Source organism: Myxocyprinus asiaticus, chromosome 44 (assembly GCF_019703515.2).
Source record: "Myxocyprinus asiaticus isolate MX2 ecotype Aquarium Trade chromosome 44, UBuf_Myxa_2, whole genome shotgun sequence".
NCBI lineage: Eukaryota > Metazoa > Chordata > Actinopteri > Cypriniformes > Catostomidae > Myxocyprinus > Myxocyprinus asiaticus.
In genome coordinates this window covers 13,479,804-13,506,830 of record NC_059387.1, presented here as the reverse complement: position 1 = coordinate 13,506,830, position 27,027 = coordinate 13,479,804, and the positions used below count along the sequence as shown (strand labels likewise).

The 27,027-nt window shown below is 37.2% G+C and overlaps 1 protein-coding gene across 2 annotated transcripts in view; it reads left to right on the top strand.

Annotated features, from left to right (window-relative positions):
* Positions 1–27,027, top strand: part of LOC127434719 (collagen alpha-1(XVIII) chain-like) — a 142,645-nt gene that overhangs the window by 107,981 nt on the left and 7,637 nt on the right. For both annotated transcript variants that reach the window (XM_051687641.1, XM_051687640.1), the window contains 26 exons: positions 388–441; positions 590–625; positions 868–993; positions 1,085–1,150; positions 1,264–1,299; positions 2,326–2,367; positions 3,909–3,971; positions 4,114–4,149; positions 4,244–4,327; positions 4,462–4,527; positions 5,708–5,770; positions 6,577–6,663; positions 6,995–7,030; positions 11,461–11,514; positions 12,073–12,129; positions 13,685–13,744; positions 13,876–13,917; positions 15,521–15,542; positions 17,854–17,931; positions 18,115–18,140; positions 18,339–18,437; positions 22,474–22,618; positions 23,545–23,612; positions 25,958–26,086; positions 26,210–26,260; positions 26,420–26,473. In XM_051687641.1, coding sequence (XP_051543601.1) covers positions 388–441; positions 590–625; positions 868–993; positions 1,085–1,150; positions 1,264–1,299; positions 2,326–2,367; positions 3,909–3,971; positions 4,114–4,149; positions 4,244–4,327; positions 4,462–4,527; positions 5,708–5,770; positions 6,577–6,663; positions 6,995–7,030; positions 11,461–11,514; positions 12,073–12,129; positions 13,685–13,744; positions 13,876–13,917; positions 15,521–15,542; positions 17,854–17,931; positions 18,115–18,140; positions 18,339–18,437; positions 22,474–22,618; positions 23,545–23,612; positions 25,958–26,086; positions 26,210–26,260; positions 26,420–26,473 — 1,680 coding nt within the window. The remainder of the gene's footprint in view (positions 1–387; positions 442–589; positions 626–867; positions 994–1,084; positions 1,151–1,263; positions 1,300–2,325; positions 2,368–3,908; positions 3,972–4,113; positions 4,150–4,243; positions 4,328–4,461; positions 4,528–5,707; positions 5,771–6,576; positions 6,664–6,994; positions 7,031–11,460; positions 11,515–12,072; positions 12,130–13,684; positions 13,745–13,875; positions 13,918–15,520; positions 15,543–17,853; positions 17,932–18,114; positions 18,141–18,338; positions 18,438–22,473; positions 22,619–23,544; positions 23,613–25,957; positions 26,087–26,209; positions 26,261–26,419; positions 26,474–27,027) is intronic.

Below are 27,027 nucleotides of genomic sequence, written 5' to 3'. Positions count from 1 at the left end.
TGTAATTCTAAATATTTGTTGCAGTAATTATCTCAGATAAGTCTACATTCAGATTTGGGGGGACTGCCTTTTGAAATGTTTCAAAACATCAACTAACTGTCCATTCCCTGCTTAAACAAATTCACAGCTTCTCTTAACCTTTTTGAAATGAAAAATGTGACGCTCCAGCGAGATGACAGCTTTCCTGAAAAGCTGCTCAACAAAAATGCTAACACCTGAGTGAAAAAATAAAATACAAAATTAGGGAAGTGTGAAGAAAACACTTCAGATGACATCGTATTGACAAATCTGTTTCCAATTTTTTATATTGTTTGAATTTAAGGTTACTATTTGTTAACATTTATTTAAGTTGCAAGAGGTGCTCATGTAGTGATTTTTGTTTTTTAGGGTGCAGATGGACAAGACGGTGAACCCGGCAAAGACGGAGAAAAAGGGCAAAAAGTAAGATATTCATAAAAGGAAGACTGATTTTTGATTACTCGTTTTATATGGCACTTTACAAGGTTATTATACCTGTATACTTTTACTTATGCATTGAACATCCCTCAGATGGGGTTGAAATGACACACTCTTGTGGTTTCTTTGACAGGGTGAACTAGGGTTACCTGGACTCATCGGACCAAAGGTAATGTAATTTGCATTATCTTGGTGTTTCACATTACTAATGAATGGTTTGCTTAAAGGTGTGCAACACCTCGGAGGAAGATGCTTGATTTGTGTGAAATTGCGAACTCTTCTCAGTGAATTTACTTTGGACATGGCATAAATGTCATTACGTTTGCGATATCAGATTTATTCCAAGTTAAAAATGTGCCTGAATTATACTTGGCCATGAATAACTTTGAGACTGATGTCATTCTTTTTTAGGGGGATCCAGGTCAGCCAGGGGTCCCAGGACAGCCAGGACCTGAAGGTCCCAAGGGGCAACCAGGCCTTCCAGGGCCTCCCGGGCCTCCTGGACCACCAGGAAAAATCTTTAGCTTTGACATGATGGTGTGTGTCAGACTGTGTATAGTTTGGTATATTTTAAGTAATTAAGTAATTAAAGTAAAATATTTTCCTTTGTGTGTTTGTGTTTGTGCAGGAATCTGAAGGGTCAGGTCTGGATGAAAGCAGCAGTTTCAGGCCTCTACTGCCCAGAGGACCACCTGTAAGTACATTCAATATTACTCATTCTTTTTCTAGTTGTTATAAATGAACTGCAGTAGGCAACTTGTCACAGTCTACATTCTATTATAGAAGCATGAATGTTCTAATTTTCAGGGTCTTCCTGGTCTCCAAGGCCCACCAGGACCACAGGTAGACTCACTTACCTATATAATTCTGTACAAAATCTGGTTTACATGATCTTTTGGTACATTAGCAATTATATTATGACAGCTGCTATATGACATCACCTGTCACTGCATACGTTTGGTGCATTATTGAAGTTAAAGTTCTATTATAAGGGTTCCTTGTGGCAGCGGGGGCGTGGTCGAGCGCCCATCCGGAGAGAGAAAAAGTGGAAAGGGCGTTTACACCTGAGCTAAATTATTAACACCTGTCTCTAATTCCAGTGAGCTTGGGGAGAGCGGCATATAAACAGCCACGCCACCGCTAGAAGGGAGAGAGAGTCTGGCATGAGAGTCTCACGATGAAGCTACTGAGTTCGTGATGCTAAAGAGTTGTGATAAAGACTTTGTGATGATTAAGAGGCTGTGACTAGGAACTGAAGAAGTTACTGTGCCAGTTGTGACTGTGTTACCCCTAAGTTTGTGATTAAAAGCTCACCTGAGACCTGAACCTTCCTGTCCCAGTGACCTCCTTCCCTCGCACTGGTGCCGAAACCCGGGAGTGGTGGTACGTAGCCATCCCTATCGCTTTCCCGAACACAAAAAAAAAATAGTTCGGGAAGAATTGGATGCGATGCTTGATATGGGGGTAATATAGGAATCCCACAGCGCCTGGTCCAGCCTGGTTGTTCTAGTGCCTAAGAGCGACGGGTCTGTACGGTTCTGTGTGGATTATAGGAAAGTCTTTATCACAACTCTTTAGCATCACGAACTCAGTAGCTTCACCGTGAGACTCTCGTGCCAGACTCTCTCTCCCTTCTGGCGGTGGCGTGGCTGTTTATATGCCGCTCTCCCCAAGCTCACTGGAATTAGAGACAGGTGTTAGACATAATTTAGCTCAGGTGTAAGCGCCCTTACCGCTTTCTCTCTCTCCGGACAGGCGCTCGACCACGCCCCCGCTGCCACAGTAGTATGTTAGTATGCTGTTCCAAACACATCCTCTATTTCCTCATCACAATACTGTATTTAAATGAACCCAAATCTACATTTTTAGGGCAAAGATGGCACCAACGGTCCACCGGGTGCTTCAGTGAAGGTCTGTACTCCTCACAAGCAATTACAAAATCACATACAAAAAACATCAATGCATCAATACATCAACAACTGTTTCCATTCTCGCTTACCAAAGGAAGCACATGGTTTCCATCCATGTTTTCCCCATTAGCCCCAAATTGTCAAATCTTCAACACATCTGCAAGGGTCAGTGGAATGCTTCACAGATTTTGAACTCCTTGTTCTTAGTGTAATCCAGTGTGAAAACACATTCATGTAGATGCACTTCATTCTGATGGCTTTTTATTCAGATTCAAAGTAGATTTTAGTTGCAATAAAACTTATAGTTCATACAAAATCATTTTGTTTAACCACTGGCCCACAACACTTACTTAGATTACTAATTTTAACCACTAATAGTTCTAAACACACAGTAAATAACTCATATTGGCATTATATTAATTCGTTTTCTGTTATAACATAATTTCATGTACAGCTTCTTTTAAACAATGCCTGTTGTGAAAAGCGCAATACAAATACATTTGACTTGACTTTAGGTGTTTTAAAAACAATTCAATAACAGTTTAAGTTTGGAGTTTAACAGCCCAAAAAGATTTCTCTTCTTTCTTCCACACAGACCTTCATTTTTAAAGGTGATGTATTAAAATATCTGAGCTTAAAGAATAGTTCACCCAAAAATAAAATTTCTCTCATGATTTACTCACCCTCATGCCATCCCAGATGTGTTTGACTTTCTTTCGTCTGCAGAACACAAACAAAGATTTTTAGAAGAATATTTGAGCTCTGTTGGTCTATACAATTTAAGTCAAAAAGCATATAATGGCAGCATAAAAGTAATCCATACGTCTCAAGTGATAAAATCCATATCTTCAGAAGCGATATGATAGGTGTCGGTGAGAAACAGATACATTTTAAGTCCTTTTTTACTATGACTGTCCAAGAGTTCTTCTTTTGTTTTTGGCAATTCACATTCTTTGCACATATAGCCACCTACTGGGCAGGACGGAGAATTTAGAGTAATAGAAGGACTAAAATATTTATCTATTTCTCACCCACACTTATCATATCGCTTCTGAAAACATGGATTTCACCACTGGTGTTGTATGAATTACCTTTATGCTGCTTTTATGTGCTTTTTGGAGCTTTAAAGTTCTGGTCATCATTCAATTGCATTGAATGGACCTACAGAGATCTTCAAAAATCTTCATTTGTGTTCAACAGAAGAAATAACTTTTTTTGACATTTGACGTTTTGTTTAACAATTGTTTGAAAAGTAATTCGTTTTGTAATTCAATTTAGTGACACTACTGGCGCAGAAATGACACACCTCAACTTTAAGTTGATGAAGTTATAGTCAGGAGCTTATCAGCCAATTAACATTGCATGAGGTGTACAACTTAGGAAATTGCTCCTGTGATTGAAATGAAACATATTATCGGTAAAACACAATTAATCAGATACACACCTTCACTTTTAACATTTGAAATGAAGTTTATCTATTTGTATAATTATTTATTTACTGTAAAGTTTATCTTTTTAAACATTTCTCCTCCACTCCTCTAGGGGGAACCAGGCCCAAAAGGAGCTGATGGACAACCTGGGTCATCTGGATTGCCTGGACCACAAGTAAAATACAATGCAAAATTTATACAAGTTATTTTTTTCTCCTTCAACTTCTACATACTGTACATTACCATTTCAATAAGCAAAAGCAGATTGAAATATTGTTTTTGTTTTTAACAGTAATTGACTCTTTTGATTTATTCAGGGGGAAAAGGGAGAGAAAGGTGACATGGGTCAGAAGGTTTGTATCCAGATGGACAGTGTCTATTTCTGATGTGTCTCTTTCAGACCTTGTTCTGCTTTGATGCTCATAGGTTATGCGTTTCGTGTTTCAGGGAGAGAGGGGCCTGGATGGAATTAGTCTCCACGGACCCCCAGGGCCTCCTGGACCCCCAGGACCAGTCATCAATCTGCATGATGTGAGACCAAATGTCCTGCATTTGTTTATTTTTTTATTGTTCTTATGCCACATTGAATTAATTATGAATGGCATTATCTGGACCCTCATAATAATGCATTTGTGTTTAATTCTGAACTCTTTCTCCACCTTCAGTTAATACTCAATGACACAGAAGGAATTTTTAACCTCTCAGGAATTTTTCAACCACAAGGTCCATTGGTAAGAAGCATTGGAGTTTGTCTTCTATATTATTGGTCACCAGGATAGAGATACACACATACAATGCCAGTCAACATTTTTAGACACACTTCAATGGATTTATATTTTTTATGATCTAAGAAAACATAGAAAGACTTGCGCTTAAATTAGTGCAATTGAATGACTTGGACTGGCTTGTGAAGAAAAAACAGCCAACATACATGTGTACTCACTGAATATGGTTTAAATAGCAGCACAGGTGTCTGCACGTCATGAAGTTGGTTTAGAGAAGCCCAGAGTGTTCAGTTTGGGTTTTTATGTCCCAAACATCTACTTTAGTTCTACTCCAAAAACTTAAACATTCATGAGAGTTGAGTGTAGTGATTACGGTCCAATAGCTCATCCGCAAATCCACACAGTCACTTCATCAAAGACACAGGAATTTAAACACACGGCAGTTTAATCGCATTATTTACAATGATCAGTCATTGAATTTTGTGTCAAGTTGCCTTGAAATTGGGTTTTAAACAATTGGGACACATTAGCTTTGTTCTGTTACAGAATTTGCGGGCATTGACATGTTAAGTGAAGCAAAGAGATCTGTATTGCATGTAAACAGTCTCTTAAAAGGCTTTTCAAAGGAGAGGTTCAAATGCTGTTGCTAGATGCTAGATTTAGAGGGACAATGCACAGATCACAATGCCAAACCATTATACTTGCCCTGTGGTTTGAGATAATAACCCAAACATTGTTTCACAAGCAACAAAAATAGACGATATTATGATGATCTCAGTGGAACATTTAAATAGGACAATGACTGGAGTTAATTAAGTGTTTAACTATGTAAATTTAAGCATATATTTTCAATTAATGAAAGTAATATAGTAAGAAGCTTGTTTAAAAGCTTTGGTTTTTGGATCGTGAATATTGTGCTGTGGTTTTACAATGCATTGATTTTTATTGCTGCCGGCTAAGACAAGAATTACTACTATTGTTTATATTTAGGGGGATTTGAATGACCCTCTAACCCTATAAGTATAACTTTGGCATGTAACTCTTACCACACTGTTTTTGCTACAGACATGAATAATACCTCAAACTGTGCAGCTTATTAAGGAAATGTACTCTATTACTTACATCATCAGTTAATGGATAAAATCAACACTGAGGTTTTTTTTTTTTTTTTTTTTTATTCCCACAGGGACCAAGAGGTCCAAAGGGTGATCCTGGGGTCCCAGGGGTCCAGGGGCCTCCGGGTGTAAAGGTAAATTAGCTAGAATAGAGTTGATAAAACAGGTGTGGAAGAGGAAAGTGGGCCATGAATGTTCAAAATGGTGCTATTTATTGGCATGCAATTAAGAATTTCGACGTTTGAGGTTCACCACATGTAAAGCCCTCGATATACTTTTTATCAGACCACACATAAAGTGCAGGCACTCAAACATCTTACAGGATAATTGTTTCCATTTAAAGGCAAATATCTGATCATTTTAGGAGAATGAAATACTACACTTAAAGCAACCAGATTAGACTCTTCTAATGGTCTGATATCATAATCCTAATCTCTTAGTGATCCCATAATCTCAGTCTGGAAATAGGAGATTATAATAATTGAGTATTGTGTGAAACTAAACACCAGACATGAGATTAAAGAGTAGCTTCGTAATGAATTACTGAGGAACATAAGTGCAGAGTTAATGATTACCAGACAAAATCTGTGTGCACATACACAAACTTTCTATACACAACAAACTCCACCATCACCAGGACTCAGAAAACTGAATGAAATTATCCATTGCTCGTCTCTCTTAAAAAGGGATTTCAATGCCACATGAGGTTTTTGTTAACCTGTGTGTGTGTGTGTGTGTGTGTGTGTGTGTGTGTGTGCGTGCATGAAACAGAATGCTGCAGAGGTTTGCATGTGTATCATATTCTGTATATGGACTTCCCACATTATCATAAGTGCTTGCCATTTATGGATTGGTATGTGAGTGTGTTTTTAATTATGTTCTCATTTAAATTTGTATTTTGCAATTACCTGTGTATGTGTTTGCATATGTGTGAGCATAGGGTCAGAAAGGAGAACCAGGTTTTACAATTCCAGATGGAGTACTGATGTCTGGAATTACTGGGCCACAGGGACCAAAAGGACTTAAGGTTACTGGCAACTTTGTATACCCACTCAATGCTTTTAACCACTAAATTACGTGCACAATCAGTGTAGTCCACTTTAACCTCTTAATATATTTGAGACAGTTTGGTAAATGAATCAGTTATCATGGTTATGAAGCAATTATGTAACCAAATATTCAAGATTGAGGAAACTAAATGGTACAGTTAAAAAATTGGTCATTGAAAAGACCCATATTCATGAACCACTGATTTGAATATTGGGGGGTGGGGGGGGGGGGGGGGCTCATCCCCCTCAATGTCTATTGTGGTCTATTATGCCTAGTTATAAAGAATTCATTTTTGTATTGTTTCACAGGGAGAATGTGGTGTTCCTGGACCACCTGGAAATATGGTGAGAGGAAGATGTCTTTGCCTATAATTCTCTCCACTCTGACACATATAGTGTATTAATCAATCTGCCTTCTATATGGAGTTCCAAACAAAAGTTCTGAAGGAGCATGTTCAGTTAATCCCACTAAATTTAGCTGATGACAAGACAAAATCATCTGTTGAAATTTCTTCCATTTCACTGTAAATAACAATAACAACACATACTTTGCATTTAGAAATGACAGTGTAGTTTATATACTGTAAGTCTTTACTTTCCCAATCTATATGAGCTCAATATTCAAAGCCTTTTTACCCATGCCCTTTTGTAACATATCAAAAAAACGTTTCACTGATTCTTGAGAGAAGGGACAAAACATATATTACATACAAAAGTCATTTTTATGTTAAAAATCAAGAAATGCATTATAATAAAAATACTGGAAAAGTTCAGTCTAAAGGAAATGTGTATACTCAGGGCATTTATTACTATTTTTAAAATGCATGCTCTATACATGTAAGTTAACCTGTCCTCAGCAAGAGGTCACAATGTTAAACTGGCAAACAAAGTGTTTATAAATGCAACAAATGTATAAATATCAAATGTAAGGTAGGGATCTGTAAGATATCAAACAATACACAAAGTAAACTGTAAATTATATTTTCCGTATAAAGTTCAAAGTTGTGTCCTCACTTTGCGTCAACTCTGTCAGATTTTTTTATAATCCTGAATAAATCAGACAATGTCATGGTCAGCTATAACTCTGAGTTCCACTTTCCCACTTCCTGCTCATGGTGGATGCAACAGTAGGACACATGGTCTGGTAAGTTTGATATTTTTTTTATATTTTAAGCAAACAATGTTTAAATCTCTGTGGTCACAGCTTCAACTTGTCAACACCATCATTCCAATTTTGCTAAATTCTGTTAGAATTGTGGGATAAATTTTGGCATTTTAGTTTAGGTTATAGAGACAGCTTTAACTGAGGAAAAAAACAAAATGGCTTCAGTGTACAACACATGGTTAAGATAGAAAAATATTACATTTTGTCAACTCTGTCAGAAATTTCAGAATAGTGTGAAAACAGAAAAAAAAATGTATAGATTGTATTTTATCACTTAACTCTTTTACTGAACACCATTATTAGATAATTAAAGACTTTACACTGTTTTTGGATGGATGCAGAAGCACAGCATACTTTTGTGTGTCTGACGGAGTTGACACAAATGACAGTAAGATGTAATTTATAAAGTGAATAAATGTCAAATTTCAGAAAAAAGCATTTTTATAAAAATGTGTTCCCTTACATGGTTTATTTGCTGAGACCTTTGTCTACAAATATATCCATTTCAAATTAATTTAGTATAAAAAAAATAAAAACTTTAAAAACTTTAAAAAGCAAAATTAAACATGTTTTGTCCCTTATCTCAAGAATCAGTGGTTTAATAAAAACATCATGAAGCAATCCAAACTTACTGCAAAATTGAAATTCACTAGTTTATAAATTATTAGTTTATTAAAGGAATAGTTTACTCCAAAATTAAATTTCCCAAATTCTGTCATCCCAATTCCGACAAAAACAATACTGTTGGGACAGTATGAAAAATGCTAATAATAAAAAAAGGAGTGATTTGTAAATTATATTCACCCTTTGCTATATTGAAAGCACTGTTATAAGCACATTATATGATGTTTTACCTTGTGAATTTCATTGTTGGGACAGTCGAGTGTTTACCACTGTGAAACATCACCATTTCTTCTAATAGCACTTATTAAGCATTTAGGCACTGAAGACACAAGTTTGTTAAGTTTAAAAAGTCTTCAGCTGCACAAATATATGGGGTCTTTGTTGCCATATTGTGCGCTTCATAATGCACCACACATTCTCAATTGGAGATGGTCAGGACTGCAGGCAGGCCAGTCTAGCGCCCGCACTCTCTGCTTATTTGGCCAGTATGTGGTTTGAAGTTGAAAATTCCGGGACGTCCCTGGAAAAGACAGCGCTGGATGGCAGTATATGCTGCTCCAAAATTTGTACGTATCTGTCTGCACTAATGGTGCCCTCACAGATGTACGAGTTACCCATGCCATGGGCACTGACACACCCCTGGCCCATATAGACACTGGCTTTTGGACCTGATGCTGATAACAGCTTGGATGGTCCTTTTCCTCTGTGGCCCAGAGAACACAACGGCTGTGTTTTTCAAAAACTATTTGAAATGTGGACTCATCGGACCAAAAAACACGGTTCCACTGTTCTCTTTTCCATCTAAGAGGAGACCGAGACCAGAGAAGTCAGCAGCGCTTCTGGACAGTGTTGATGTAGGGCTTCTGCTTTGCATAGTAAAGTCTTGCATCTGTGGATGCAGCGGCAAGTGGTGTTGGCTAACAATGGTTTACTAAAGTTATCCCAAGCCCATGTTCATGATATTCATTACAGATGAATGCCATTTTTTAAGACAGTGACGACTTAGGGATCGGAGATCATGCACATTCAGAAGTTTTCATCTTACCCTTAACGCACAAGATTTGACCAGATTCCTTGATATTTTTAACTATATTGTGCACTGTAGAGGGTGAAATGCCCCAAATCCTTCCAATTTGTCTTTGGGGAACATTGTTCTCAAAGTGCTGGATTTATCTGTTGGCAAATTGACAAGTCTCCTCTGATCATTGTGTCAAGAAATGAGACTAGAGGTCCAAGTGCGAAGGCAAAGTTAACAGGATTTATTTTAGAGCAAACTCAAATGAGACTGATGGGCAAGGAAGACTCAGGGCTGATGAGCAGAGAGGAACCTGGCACCGACTGCAGCGTGGAGATGGAGAGTGTGTTCGTAGGCATGTGTGTGTCGTGGCACTGTGGAACATAGATCCACGAGGAATCCTCTGGAGGAGAGTGTGTTTGTGAGTGCATCGTGGTAGTGTAGAGGGAAAACCAATGAGGAATCCTCAGGTGAAGAGTCAAGGCGAAGAGGCAGTCAGGAAGGTAACCGTAATCCGGGCACTAAGGCGAAGACTGGAAACCAACACAGAATACACATAACAGGACCGACTAAGGCAGAGAGAGCGAGGTGAGTCAAACAACACACACAGCAACAATCTAGCAATGAACATGAAACAGACTGGGGTAAAAGTAAGCAGGAAACAAACAAGGGACAGGTGCCATCAGCCAGCTGAAAGTTGGCATGATCAGCATTCCCATGGAAACAATCAGGGTTCCCATGGAAACTCTGATTCCACGTGCCGGCGGCACCTGAAACACATGAGGGAGAGAACGTCAACACAACTAGAACAAACCGATGGATTCACCGAGACCGTGACACCTTGCTCTTGAAGGACTAGGCTGTTTTTGGAAGCTCCTTATATACTATGACACGATTGCCTCACCTGTTTAACATTTGCTGTTTCACATTGCCTTGTTTTTTTTAACTCGTCTTAAATTGACCTTGTCTCAACTTTTTTGGAGTGTGTTGAAATCATATCATTTGAAATTACTGTACATACATTTAAAAAAAAAAAAAAATGAAATTCACAAGGTAAAATATAATATAATGTGTAGTTGTAGTGCTTTCAATATAGCAAGGGGTGAATATAATTTACAAATCACTCCTTTTTGTTTTTATTAGCATTTTTCATACTGTCCCAACTTTTTCGGAATTGGGGTTGTAGTATAACTTTCTTTCTTTTTTTCTGCAGAACACAATGTTATTTTGATGGAGATGTGATGTGTTTATATTCATACAATGCAAGTCAGTGGGGTCAAAAGTGTTCAAACTCCAAAAAGGACATACAAACAGCATAAAGGTACTGCATGTGGTTTAATTCATGTCTTTGGAAGTGGTACGAACAGTTTTGGGTGGGAAGCAGACCATTGCATTGTATAGATATAAACACATCTCATCGCCATCGAAATATCGTTGTTTGTGTTCTGCAGAAGAAAGAAAGTCATGTGAGTTGGAGACAGCATATGTGTGAGTAAATAATGTGTGAATGATTATTTTTGGTGAACTATCACTTTAATTTACAGAGCCTTCACAATAGTTTGCTTTTTGTAGCCAGTGTCATTTTGTTGTTGTTTTAGTGATATTCACTTAACCTGTGAACATTTCGTCAATCAATCAGTTTTGTCTGTTTTAGATATGCTGGAGGGCAATCTGAGTCCCTTTCTATTTTCCAATTCATAATTGTTTCTTTTTCCTGTGCCTTTGCTGTTTGATACAGCTGCTTCTGTTAAAAATGTTTTGGAAAAAGTAGTTAGGCCAGAGATGCCCTGTACAGACCAGACTACAATGAGGCAGAAATTCTGGCACATTATATTCTCATAGCTTGGCCTCATTTGGCTGTACACCTGTTTTAGGGGGTTCATTGTTGTGTTTGTGAGCAGTCTTGCCTCAATGTGATTTGTGTGTGTTTGTGTGTGTGTGTGTGTGTGTGTGTTATTTAATTAAAACCAGGGACCAATAGGTCCGATTGGAGCAAAGGGGGAATTTGGATTTCCAGGACGTCCAGTAAGTAACCTAAAATTCCAGATCCTTTAACACATTGGTATACCATGACACTATATAATGTCAGTGAAAACATCAAAAAACATAATTGTATTTCATAATGCCAGATCACTAGTTGATGTACATTCAAATAATTGTAATTTTGATTCATTGTGATTTTCATATTCATTCATATTTAAATGGACCCAATTTACTGACCCCAAAATGTATTTGGCCGCTTAAGCCACAATTAAATTGTGCAGTTTTCATTTCATTAGCAAACAAAGAATAGAGCTTTTCTCAGGACCAATTTCACTTTTATTTAGCCAATTGCTTGTAACTATTTGCTCCTGAGGTCATTTTAGTGAATGTATAAAGTATTTAAATTAATTTGAAAGTTATGTAGTTTTGCCCACTTACTCCATTTAGTGTGGAGCTCTGTGTCTGTCTTATGAAACTGAGTTTGTGACTTGTGTTAACTCTCCCAAATTAATTTACTGTAAATGGTACAGCTGCTGAGCTGAGTAGCATTATTGCTTGCTTTAACTGATTAACATAGGATTGACTTATGATTCTTCTCAGGGTCGTCCTGGAATTAATGGACGTAAAGGAGAAAAAGGAGAGTCAACAGGATTACCTGTGAGTATATCCTACAGATTCAAACACAGATTGCTTGTCATCTAAACTTGGCATCAAACATCCTCATAAAAAACTTTATAACTCCTATTACTGAAGCGTTGCTGACACTGTATCAGGGTGTAGAGCTCACTTATAAACCACCTACTTCTTTAGGAGCCTTTTTTTCCCATTCAATGTCTCCTATTCGAATTTTAGCCGTAAACCAAACCAAAACCTAAACCAAATCAGTCTGCGTTTTTTGTTTCTTTTTAGTGTATTTTCTTATGAGAAAACACAGCTAATGTCTTTCAAGCTCTAGCACCACAACATCCAAAATCAACTAATGTTAGGTACTGTAGGTAGCTATCAAACAGTAGCTAATCTACCTACCGTTAAATAGCCTACAAAAACTGACTGTTGTGTTGGCTGCCATGGTAACCACGACAATTCTGATTGGGGGAGCTTGCTTTAGGATTATGGGTATTGTAGTTCTTCACCAGGAATTCGGCAAGTACACACATGTATTTATTTATTTTATGTTATTGAAATCATGAAGTTAAGGCTTTTACAGAAGAATATGCTGTTTTTATTGCTAAAAAACTGTTTTCCAATGGATTTTTTGAATTACATTTTTACTTCCAGAACTTTAGAATTATGTTATGTGCTAACAGGAACAAATTAATAAAAATAAATGTTTGTCATGTGGTAACATCTGGCCAACAGGTTTTATTAGATTTAAGTCAAAAATATTATTTACCATCAATTAATTAACCTTAATGACATGAAAGTGCAATTGTTAAGAGGCACAGATGGTACAGACCAGTCAGTGCAAATGAGTAAAAAGCAGAAATACAGAAGGTGCAATGGCAGTGAATGACGTAAGAATGGCAGGTGACTAATACAGTGCAAATGATAATGTAAAAATACTGAATGTATTGAGTAGTTTATTTTTGTCGAAAATGTCTAAAAATGAGATATAATCAATGGAAGATTCCCATTACATTGCAAATAACGTTAAAGAGACAGGTGCATTGACTAAGTACAGCAATGAAGTAAAAATGGCTGGTTACCACTTTTATAGTGTATGTTACTTGCTTTTTCAACATTTTTACTCTGCTCTTTAAGAAAATGAATGTTTGCTCCTCACACATTTCTTGGTTTTTCCCAAAACTGAATTATATCCAAATTGTTTACCCATCAAAGAATTAAGCATACTGTAACAAGAGCCTAAATTAAAGAGCCTCATCATCTTTCTGTACAATCTGAAAACAAGAAGTTAGCTTTTTTATCTACTGATATTAATCGTGCGAGGCTGGTGCTCAAAAACTACCTAGCAGCAACAAAACAACAAACATCTTTAATCATTTAGAACTGGAGAGCAGCTATTCAAAATAAGTTTGCTTGCTTTTAGCAAGCTGATTGTAGTGTGTGTTGAAATACTATCCACCACAAGTCTAATGTGAAGTGTTGTTTTAATTATTTATTTCTTGATATTTGTTAGTAGTTTGCATCATTTTTACCCATTCTTGTCTGGCTTGTGTCCAACATCTTCCACCATCCATCTTTTATCCCATAGGGTCCGCCTGGTCCTCCCGGCCCACCAGGATGTCCAGGAATATTCAGCTGTCCTAAAGGAGTAAGTGACTCTCTGTTACTCCTTCTCTCTTTCTTCCTCTATTTGTCTCTGTTGTCATAAACACACTGCGTGTGATGTGTATTTGTAACTCTCTCATGCTCAATGTCCACTTTACCTTCACGTTTTTATAGACAGTGTTTCCGGTTCCTCCTAGACCTAACTGCAAAATACCCGTAAGTGACTGAGCATGTGTTTGATACATTAAGTCATTGTCTAAGGCTTAATTGCTTCATCTTCATCATCATCATCTTCATCATCTCTGAACTGATAAACTCTCACTTTAACAGGCCGCTCAATGATTACTCCTCAAACGTTGGTTCTTTTGTCATAAATAAACCATCTTATGAGTAATGCACATTCTAACTGGCAACTCTGCGGCTACGTTCATGCAACAACAGAATATGGTTGTCAGTCTTGTTTAAGAGTGCTAAATGTGGTCATGTTCACTCATAGTTCAGTTATAATTTGACACAAATGTATTCTAAAACTGAAGTGACTAAAACAGTCAAATTTTCAAGATTCGCAACCGAACTTAGAGAGCGAATTCAAGATCACTCTTGATGGATATTGGAAAAAGTCCCATCTAATGTGTTACTGGGCGATAAATACCATCATATAGAGTTCATCATTGTTTTTTTGTTTTTTTACTAATGTTCCATTTTCCACTTTAATTACAGCATGTGGCCCTTTTAGGTGGAGATGTTTGCCTGTTGTCATTTGAAGAGACTGAAATGGCTTATGGACAGTGCCAAGTACTTTGTTGTTGGCCTTTATATTTTTGTTCACTACATGTCTCAGTATTGCTGTTGCTTATTCAGACTCATAGAGAGCCAAACCCAACTGTTCCATTGACTTGTTCCATTTGACTCTTTTTTTATCCAAACTTCTATTTAAGTCACTAGAGATAGCAGGAAACTCATGCTGCCTATTTGAATAATGACACATCAAGGTTATATTCTATGGATAATTATATTAAGCACTTAATTTAGTTGTTTGTTTGTGGGTTTTTTGTTTTTAACTAATGATTTGTATACATTCGTAAGAAAAAATATTAAAGACATCTTTAAAAGTCAACTTGTAGAATTATGCTATTACATATGGATATGTCATGATTCCTGGTCCATAAGCCAGAGCAGCTATCTTTATGAGATTTGTTTTAGCATGCTGCATGTGATATGGACAGAGGCATGGTCATGGTGTTCGGGTTAGTATACTTTGAAATGAACTACTGTAACTATACTGCAGCATGACGCCAAGGACATGAAACCTTCAACCTTTTCTTGGAATTCTGCTACGTTCTTGTATCCCGTGTTCTCAAACAGCATGGAACGATGAAAATCAGCATTGTTGTTTGGTTTCCTTGTTATAGTTTTACAGTCCCCTGTTGTTTTCCTTTACAAATTAATGTTTTCTCTTGGATTGAGATCCCCTGGCATTATGCATGTAGACTAAGAAGGAAAGGGTTAATAAAATAAAATATTTACTACATTTCTTTCCTCCCCTTAACAGACACCAACTTATGCAATAGTTACTAAACACCTCAACATCTGTTATTTTCATCCTATCACTTCTGTTGTAGTGACAACAGCTCTACCGTATCAAGTCTAATGAAAAACACTACTCTTTCATTTTTCACTAACATAAATTTTATTTTCTTAATCCAAATGTTCCCTCTTTATCCAGCATTTGATTTCTCATCCAGATGGCTAAAGTCTGATTGCTTTGAATTTACTAAGTTATATTCACACACTTCTCTCTTTGTTTGATTCTGCTCAGGTTAATGGAGATTCTACACAAGGTGAGTTTAAATTCTTTGGCGTTATTTTCTGATTATCGTATTTATATATAAATCTGGTAATATTTTTTGTATTATTATGTACGATTTCTATATTAAGTATCACAAAATATGTTTTTGGCAGTAAACGTCAATAAAAGTATTGTACACATTTTTTAAAATTAAATATATATACACATTGCATGCCCAATTATTAGGCAAATTGTATTCCTCAGGATTAATTTTATTGTTGAACAAACACAATGCTCTCAGTCAATCCAAAATGTTATTGAACCTCAAACCTGAATGTTTAACAAAGGAAAAGTGAGTTTTGTCTTTCTCAGGGGAATATATAAGTGTGCACAATTATTAGGCAACTAAATTACAAAAATAATTTCTCCCAACTCAATTGTTTATTCTCAATTTTTTAGAGTAGGTGCAACAAATAAGTAACACAAAATGACAATTAAATAACATTTTTGGCCTTTCAAAAATATTCAGTGACCAATATAGCCACCCTTCTTTTCAATAATTGCCAAGAGCCTTCCATCCATGGAGTCTGTTTATTTTAAGAATGTGAAATGTCAGAATAATAGTAGAGAGAATGATTTATTTCAGCTTTCATTTCTTTCATCACATTCCTAGTGGGAATGAAGTTTATATACAATTTGTTAGTATTTGGTAGCATTGCCTTGTTGTTTAACTTGGGTCAAACTTTTTGGGTAGCCTTCCACAAGCTTCTCACAATAAGTTTCTAGATCAGTTCATGATCAACTTTTGCTGAAGCAGCAACCACAGTCTTCCCTCACTGTAATTCTCACGTTTGAGAAGGGCCCACAAGTTCTCAGTAGGATTTAAGTCATGTGAGGAAGGGGGCCAAGTCATTATTTGGGCATCTTTGAGGCCCTTGCTGGCTAGCCAAGCAGTGGAGTACTTGGATGCATGTGATGGAGCATTGTCCTGCATAAAGATCATGGCCTTCTTGAATGCTGAGGACTTCTTCCTGTACCACTGCTTGAAGAAAGTACTTTCCAGAAACTGGCAGTAGGTTTGAGAATTGAGTTTCAGTCCATCTTCAACTCGAAAAGGTCCAACTATCCTTAATGATAGCAGCCCATACCAGTACCCCTCCTCCACCTTGCTGGCACCTGACTCGAAGTGGTGCCTTGTGTCCATTAGTGATCCAGCCACGGGCCCATCCATCTGGTCCATCAAGAGTCACTCTCATTTCATCGGTCCATAAAACCTTTGAAAAATCTGTCTTCAGATATTTCTTTGCCCAATCTTGAGGCTTCAACTTGTGAATATATTCAGTGGTGGTCGTGTTTCAGCCTAATTGACCTTGGCCATGTCTCTGAGCACTTGACACCTTGTACTTCTGGACACTCCAGGTAGGTTGCAGTTCTGGAATATGGTAGCACTGGAGGATAATGGGTTCCTGGTAGCTTCAAGTTTAATTCTCCTCAAGTCTTTTGCAGTTAATTTGCGCCCCAGTTGACTATTCGCAACAAAACGTTTGATTGTCCGGTGGTTATGCCTCAATAGTTTAGCTAGTTCAAGAGTGTTGCATCCGTCTGAAAGGCATTTTACAATATTTGACTTTTCAGTGTCAGTTAAATCTCTTTTTTGGCCCATTTTACCTGAGGTAATGAAGCTGCCAAATAATTATGCACACCTTGATATAAGGTGTTATTCACTTTCGCCACACCCTCCCTCATTACATAAATACATACCACCTGAAAATGATTGAATCCAATAATCCTCACTTGCCTAATAATTGGGCACGCAATGTATATATATATATATATAGAGATATAGATATGTGTGTGTGTGTTTGTGTGTGTGTGTGAAAAGTTTTTTAATTAAAGTCAGTATTCATTACAGAGGCCCCAAAAAGTATTTGAACACTTAAGCTATGAAAACGTATGAATATAATTTTATTAAATAACAAAGTATCAAACAGAGTGGCTAGACTTTTTCCTCAGAATTACCTTTTTCAATCATTTTTACAATTACTTTTTACCAAGTGGTCGTTCATCACATTGACTATGGACAAGTTCCACTAACATTTGAGAGCCAGAAAGTGTCCAATAAATGTCTTTATCGTTTTGAATAGTATATTGATTGTTTAAAATCTAGCAAAAAATATTTTGGTGAATTATTTTCCTTGAAAAGTATGTTTTTGCTATATTAGGGTTAGGCTGACATTTATACATTTTAAGAGTCTAAAAATCTTTTGGTGCCACTGTATATTTCCTGAACTATCTGTACTCTTCACAAACTTTATATTTCATGCCTCAACCCTTGTTATTTATTTTGACTTCTTCACCTGTAGGGGGAGCTAGCTGCTCATCATCAGGAGCCAAAGGGGAAAAAGGGGAGAGGGGTGTCCCAGGATTACCATCTTCCTCAGGTATGTCCTCTCTAGTGCCGTCAGTCACAAAGGTACACTCATGGTCACATCAAATTAAAAGTGCAACAGAACTCACAGTTTTACTCTACACATCCATGAAATTCAAAGTTTGAGTTTGTCACTTCATGTGTGTCATTTTGAATTCATGCATGTTTATGAGTACTCTTATCCATTCTCTTATAGGCCATACACTGGAAACCAAAGTTACGGTAAGTTTAATATTTCAAATATAATTTTCATACATTTATTTTTAAAAATGTCGTGTTTTGGAGGAAGGTGTCTGATCAGCCTACCAGGCACAAAGCAGAGCACCTTGGGCAAATTTTGCAATGTGAAACTCTGTTCATTGATTCATTTTGTTTATTTTTGTGGATGTTTGTTTATTTTTTGCTTTGTGTGTTTAACAGGGTGATAAAGGTGACCTTGGCTTTAGGGGAGAGAAAGGAGAAAAGGGTGAAGCCGGGATGCCGGGGCTACCTGGGGTCCCTGGAAAACCTGGCTTGGTGGTGAGTGGACGTACAGTAAACACATATGCACTTAAATAAACCCTGTGCAAGGAGAATGCAGCTAAAAGCATGGTAAGAGTGCTTCCTATTAGAGTAACAGCGATTGTGATTGTACAACAACGTATTGTATCAGTGTTCCATTAGACTCAAGTACAGTTGATGGATATGCATTTATTTTAATGCACCTATTGCCGAGTGCAGGTTTGTCTTATTTTTCTGCTCTCTCTCTCTCTCTCTCTCTCTCTCTCTCTATCTCTGTCTGACTGCTTTTCATCTCGTTCTCATCTCTATCTCACTTTGTTTCTGTTCTTTCATTTTTGTTTGTCCCTTTCTCACCATCTCATTCGCTCAAAGTGATTTTTGATCTTCCAATGTGATTCAAGATTTGTTTGATTTAAAATTAGCCATGAAGAATTAATTGGCATGATGATTTGCACATTACTTTGCTTCTCCTGGGTAAATAGCCTTCATTCAGAGATGAAAAAGATCACTTTGGAAAACTAAACCACAATGAACCGTGAATCACTTTCAGGATAATGACTGAGATTGTTTACTTGCATTCACTTTGTCTCTTAGATCCAAATTAGGATGGTGTAACACATAACAAATAAACTTCTTTTCCAGCTATTGCAAGAAGTTTCCAAACCCTTAAAATGGACCCAAAATTTCCTGGTCCGATCTCGCATATATATCATAGATTATAATTATGTTGGCTTGACGATACCAACATACTGTTATTCTAAAAAAAAACTTTGTTTAGGGGTTTTTCAAAATCCCTAAATGAAGACCAACATTTCTGACTGTAACTCCTCCTAGAGCTTTCAAGCTACCTCCATCAAACTCACCACATACAGCACATTCAGTGTTCTGACTCCGATTGATAAATCTTTTATAACTGATCAGACTTAAGGTTTTCGAACAGCGTACAATCAATAGATAAAAAAAATCCCTGTTTGAATGTTCAAATGGGCCAATGGAATTCTCCTTAATTCAAACTCCAACTGTCAAAAATTCTAATATAAACAAACCCACAAAAGGCATGATTATCTACAGTTGAAGTCAGAAGTTTACATACACTTAGGTTAGTTATTAAAACTCATTTTTTAACCACTCCACAGATTTATTATTAGCAAACTATAGTTTTGGCAAGTCATTTAGGACATCTACTTTGTGCATGACATGAGTAATTTTTCCAACAATTGTTTACAGACAGATTGTTTCACTTTTAATTGACTATATCACAGTTCCAGTGGGTCAGAAGTTCACATACACTAAGTTAACTGTGCAGCTTGGAAAATTCCAGAAAATGATGTCAAGCCTTTAGACAATTAGCCAGTTAGCTTCTGGTAGGAGGTGTACTGAATTGGAGGTGTACCTGTGGATGTATTTTAAGGCCTACCTTCAAACTCAGTGCCTCTTTGCTTGGCATCATGGGAAAATCTAAATAAATCAACCATGACCTCAGAAAAAAAAAAAAAGTGGACCTCCACAAGTCTGGTTCATCCTTGGGAGCAATTTCCAAACGCCTGAAGGTACCACGTTCATCTGTACAAACAATAGTACGCAAGTATAAACACCATGGGACCACACAGCCATCATACCGCTCAGGAAGGAGACGCATTCTGTCTCCTAGAGATGAACCTAGTTTGGTGCAAAAAGTGCAAATCAATCCCAGAACAACAGCAAAGGACCTTGTGAAGATGCTGGAGGAAACAGGTTGACAAATATCTATATCCACAGTATAACGAGTCCTATCTTGACATAACCTTAAAGGCTGTGCAGCAAGGAAGAAGCCACTGATCCAAAACTGCCATAAAAAAGCTAGACTACAGTTTGCATGTGCCCATGGGGACAAAGATCTTACTTTTTGGAGAAATGTCCTCTGGTCTAATGAAACAAAAATTTAACTGTTTAGCCATAATGACCATTGTTATGTTTGGAGGGAAAAGGGTGAGGCTTGCAAGCCGAAGAGCACAATCCCAACCATGAAGCAAGTGTGTGGCAGCATCATTTTACCTGGGTGCTTTGCTGCAGGAGGGGCTGGTGCACTTCACAAAATAGATGGCATCATGAGGAAGGAAAATTATGTGGATATATTGAAGCAAAATTTCAAGACATCAGTGAGGAAGTTAAAGCTTGCTTGCAAATGGGCCTTCCAAATGAACAATGACCCCAAGCATACCTCCAAACTTATGGCAAAATAGCTTAAGGACAACAAAGTCAAGGTAGTAGAGGGACCATCACAAAGCCCTGACCTCAGTCCGATAGTAAATTTGTGGGCAGAACTGAAAAAGCATGTGCGAGCGAGAAGGCCTATAAACCTGACTCAGTTACACCAGTTCTGTCTGGAGGAATGGGCCAAAAGTCCAGCAACTTATTATGAGAAGCTTGCGGAAGTCTACCCAAAAAGTTTGACCCAAGTTAAACAATTTAAAGGCAATGCTACCAAATACTAACAAAGTGTATATAAACTTCATTCCCATTAGGAATGTGATGAAAGAAATGAAAGCTGAAATAAATCATTCTCTCTACTATTATTCTGACATTTCACATTCTTAAAATAAAGTAGTGATCCTAACTGACCTAAGACAAGGAATGTTTTCTATGATTGTATGTCAGGAATTGTGAAAACTGAGCTTAAATTTATTTGGCTAAGGTGTATGCAAACTTCTGACCTCAACTGTATCTAGCCAGCAAGCTGTTTGTCTTATTGTAATGTCTGTATAACCATCAAATTTTAAAATTTTAAACTAGTTTAAAGGGGTCATGACATGCCTTTTTATTATTTTAATATGTTCCTTGTGGTTCACTTATAATATTAGTAAAGTTGTTTTTGTTTTTTTGTTTTTTGCACAAAAAGAAAAAGTCATTTATTTGTAAAACATGATCATTTTCCACCCTCATTCTGACCCTCTGTCAGAAATGCTCGGTTTTGGTGCTGCTTCTCCTTTAAGATCTGACAGTAAACGCCCACTATTATGATTGGCTCTTTGCTCTTGACTGACCTGCTCTCTCCTCACCATCTCACTGCTCACTGCTGTGGAGGAATTAGAGAACAAGTCATTTTGGCAGCTTGGATTCAACAAATGTTTTTTATAGTACAATGAACTCTTGACATGCGAAAAAATCAAGGGAAATTTAATTCCTCATGTCATGACCCCTTTAAATTTTCAGACAAGACTTTTTCTAGCCAATATCAAAGTTTGTCTTGACAAACAACTTATCTAGTTCATTAAGAATTTTCATAAATTCTTCTTAAATGTTACCAGGTTCCAGTGCTTTAAATTATGATACTCATGAGACATGGGCTATGTTCAGAAGAGCATACTACGGTTGTGACGAGGCAGGCGAGGAATGCGGGTTTAAATGCAGCTTTTAACAAAACAAAAGATAAACAAAGAACTCAGAATAAAACAAAACACAGGGAACCAGGCACAGAACATGACAACACATGTGTAGACTGACAAAGAAACCAGGGGAAACAAGGGCTTAAATACACAAGGGAAAACAAGGGAAGATGGAACACCTGGTGAATCAATCAGGGTGAACCAATCATGAAATAAAACTACAAAGGACTACAAAACTAACACAGGAAACAGGAATGGGGATCTGAACAAGAATTTCAACATAAAAGCCTAGACAAAAACAGAGAATACATGACAATGGTAGTACTCATACTATTTCTGCAGTATCTGCATCTACTGTATGGAATACCCCTGTGACCTACTTCATTAGCCAAAATATGTAGGAAGGACATATATTAAAAAGCAATTGATATTCTTTTGTCACACTGGAGATGGACAGTCAGGCTTAGCGCGTTGCATTGTGCCATGTAGTGTTTAGAACATCTTGCATATTCTGCACATTTTGGCAAATGTAGTAGGTCATCATGGTATTCCATGAATACAGATATGTGACACCATAAAAATAATATTGTAGTATGCTGTTCTGTAAACATACAGTAATCATGGTCCAGACTGTCTGCTCTTAAGATTTAATGCTGTGAAGTATGTAATAATTATGGTTTTGTCTGTAGGGACCTAATGGGGAATCTTTTGTTGGACTGCCTGGTCATCCAGGACCACGAGGACCCCCTGGTGCACCAGGTTTTGGGAGAACTGGTGTTGCTGGTCCTCCTGGTCCACCAGGACCACCGGGCCCACCTGGACAATACAGTTCTGGTAACAATAAACATTCAATAAACATAATCCTACAATATTGCTGCATATCTCTCTTAGCCATTTTAAAATTTGACTTATTAAAAATTCCCTTATGACAGAAATGGGTATTGTTTGAGACTGCATCACTCCATCAGTTCAAACCACTATTAAAAGTTCACAAAAAAAATTAAATTCTGTCATCAATTACTCACCCTCATGTCATTCTAAACTTGCACGTTGTTATTGTTTTTGTGGCACACAAAAGTAGAAACTTTTAAAGAATCATTATGCAGCTCTTGCCATACATCCACAGTTCATAATGACCATTGTCTAGCTCCAAAAAACAGAGAATTGCTAATAAAGCACCATAAAAGCAGTCCATACAACTTGTGTGCTATATTCCTAATGGATTATGGTAGTGATTTTTTTTTTTTTTTTTTTACGATTGAAAATTGCAGTCACCATGATCTGCGGTTAGAACTGCATAACAATTCTGCAAAAATGTCGACTTTTGTGTTCTACTGAAAAATAACAGCAAATGAGTTTGGAATAACATGAGGGTAAGTAAATAATGACAGAATTTCTTTTTTGGGTGAACCTATCCCTTTACACTAACAATCCTTTCAAAGGTGGCGATCAAATTGGTCAAGAAGTTCAGAAAAGCAATACATATGTTCGAGCTCCTCTGTTTATTTGTTTCAAGTCATCCTGATTTCCTCCTCTGATGCAGAAGCGCCCATGTTGTTGATTTAAGCTTATGAGGGACCAAATGGCCTTCAGTGGAAACACACCTCCCTCACACTCTGTAGTTTATCCCTACTGAGTATCCTAACAGCTATTCATTTAACTGTGATAAAAACAAACAGGGCCTATGGTGCAGTTCTGCTACAATCACACTTTGATATGTATAAAGAAGGGTAACACTCAAGGGTTTCATGTTGTTTCAGGCGTCATGATCCCTGGCCCACCTGGGCCTCCCGGGCCCCCGGGAAGAGCCTCTGATACCTCAGGCACTGTGAGTAAAAGCTTCAATAAAAAATAAAAAACACCTCCACTGCAATGTAAAATGATTAATTACCTATACTTCAGCTGTAATTTCACTCTGTTCAGAAAAATAAGTCTCAGTTTCCCATGATCTTAAGATGCTCACAGTTTAACACAATGGTAAATTAGGTAAATACTGTAGATTGCATGGTTTTCAAAATACAGTAATCTCTCTTGATCCCAATATGCTGATAGTTGATCTTGGCCTTTGAGAAACAGAACCTGATCTGGGCTGGGTTTTTGGAACATGGTGTAAAGCATTCTTACTTTAATGTAAAAAGGCTTTGGGGAAATGTAACCCAGTTTAGGGTGTGTGAAACACATTTACAGGCTGCAAAAAGTATTTGGACACTTGAGCCACACTTAAAAATATATGATTGCTATTGCATTAGATAACAAATATGAAGGCAAATTGCATTTATTTAGAAGAATGATAGCATAAGCACAGTTCTCAAATAAATAAATGAATACAAATTTATAATCTCTCTCTCTCTCTCTCTCTCTCTCTCTCTCTCTCTCTCTCTCTCTCTCTCTCTATATATATATATATATATATATATATATATATACAGGTGCATCTCAATAAATTAGAATGTCATGGAAAAGTTCATTTATTTCAGTAATTCAACTCAAATTGTGAAACTCGTGTATTAAATAAATTCAGTGCACACAGACTGAAGTAGTTTAAGTCTTTGGTTCTTTTAATTGTGATGATTTTGGCTCACATTTAACAAAAACCCACCAATTCACTATCTCAAAAAATTAGAATATAGTGACATGCCAATCAGCTAATCAACTCCTGCAAAGGTTTCCTGAGCCTTCAAAATGGTCTCTCAGTTTGGTTCACTAGGCTACACAATCATGGGGAAGACTGCTGATCTGACAGTTGTCCAGAAGACAATCATTGACACCCTTCACAAGGAGGGTAAGCCACAAACATTCATTGCCAAAGAAGCTGGCTGTTCACAGTGCTGTATCCAAGCATGTTAACAGAAAGTTAAGTGGAAGGAAAAAGTGAGGAAGAAAAAGATGCACAACCAACCGAGAGAACCGCAGCCTAATGAGGATTGTCAAGCCAAATCGATTCAAGAATTTGGGTGAACTTCACAAGGAATGGACTGAGGCTGGGGTCAAGGCATCAAGAGCCACCACACACAGACGTGTCAAGGAATTTGGCTACAGTTGTCGTATTCCTCTTGTTAAGCCACTCCTGAACCACAGACAACATCAGATGCGTCTTACCTGGGCTAAAGAGAAGAAGAACTGGACTGTTGCCCAGTGTTCCAAAGTCCTCTTTTCAGATGAGAGCAAGTTTTGTATTTCATTTGGAAACCAAGGTCCTAGAGTCTGGAGAAAGGGTGGAGAAGCTCATAGCCCAAGTTGCTTGAAGTCCAGTGTTACGTTTCCACAGTCTGTGATGATTTGGGATGCAATGTCATCTGCTGGTGTTGGTCCGTTGTGTTTTTTGAAAACCAAAGTCACTGCACCCATTTACCAAGAAATTTTGGAGCACTTCATGCTTCCTTCTGCTGACCAGCTTTTTAAAGATGCTGATTTCATTTTCCAGCAGGATTTGGCACCTGCCCACACTGCCAAAAGCACCAAAAGTTGGTTAAATGACCATGGTGTTGGTGTGCTTGACTGGCCAGCAAACTCACCAGACCTGAACCCCATAAAGAATCTATGAGGTATTGTCAAGAGGAAAATGAGAAACAAGAGACCAAAAAATGCAGATGAGCTGAAGGCCACTGTCAAAGAAACCTGGGCTTCCATACCACCTCAGCAGTGCCACAAACTGATCACCTCCATGCCACGCCGAATTGAGGCAGTAATTAAAGGAGCCCCTACCAAGTATTGAGTACATATACAGTAAATGAACATACTTTCTAGAAGGCCAACAATTCACTAAAAATGTTTTTTTTATTGGTCTTATGATGTATTCTAATTTTCTGAGATAGTGAATTGGTGGGTTTTTGTTAAATGTGAGCCAAAATCATCACAATTAAAAGAACCAAAGACTTAAACTACTTCAATCTGTGTGCATTGAATTTATTTAATACACGAGTTTCACAATTAGAGTTGAATTACTGAAATAAATGAACTTTTCCACGACATTCTAATTTATCGAGATGTACCTATATATATATACATATATATATATAGAACCATTTATTTAGTTTTTTAGTGATTAAAAAAATACATACCTGTAGACTGTTCAAAATGGAGACAGTATTTGGACACTTTCTGGTTGTCAAACTTTAGTAGAACCTGTCCATAGTTCATATGATGCAAAAAAATACCATGCCTTTTCTCCAGGTCAGGAAATATGCAAGTCTTCAAGCCCTGAGACAGCAGACTCATGTGGTTGAGGAGGGAACATTGTCCTTTGTTACTGATACGGGTAAACTCTATATTAAAGTGCCAGGAGGCTGGAGAGAAATTCAGGTAAGCTACACATGATGTCCAAATTAAATGATTAATTATATATTTAAAATTTGATGGCTTATGTTCAGTTTCTGGCAATTTGATCATTTCCATTTTGATTTAATTTGGTCTTTCTTTTCACAGCTTGGTGGACTGATTGAGATGTATCCTTCCCCTGTCTTCTCACAAGATGATGTAAGTACCAGAGTTTTGGATCTCAATGGACACCATTGGAAATAACTTGGAAAGTAACTATTTTAAAGATTATGTCATTACTTTAAATGAAATGAAGTGTGAAAGTGTCTCAGTGGATTGAACTAGTCAAAACTAAATTGGCTCATTAATTCTCTACAGGCCGAGCCACTAATGCTGACCCCTCAACTCACAGGAATCCACACAGGAAGCGCGGTAAGTCTCTCTGTAGAGATGCACAAACGTGTTTTTGTGCATACTTAGCAACAAAAATTGTCCCTCAAAACAAACTTGATGTGTTTCTGTATTTCAGCTATAGGGCTGAATATTCATCATGTATTCGCAATGATTTGTTGGTGATATAAAATTAAGCAATGTTGTGAATTCCGCAGTAATATTTTAGCACTTTTACATTTATTAACTAATTAAAAACTTTGCGATTACAATTGGTTAATGATCACCCCTTATCTAGTTACTGGCAAGTATGAGTGCGTTAAGACAGAGATGTTTTAGAAAATAACAATGTTATAGTTGATCATTTCCATTCATTTCTGTGAATTGATCACAACTCTGAAATAAGGATTCACTGACATCGTCACTCAAATGTTCAAGTGTCCGTGTGGCCTTTCTCATGTATTAAAATGTTTTGTATGTGGGTAAATATATTGGTGCATATAATTGAAAATTATTAAATATCATTCTTCCTTGAGTTAATTTACTAAAAAGAGAAAAAAAAAGAAATGGTGTTGGAAAACACACATTTACACACA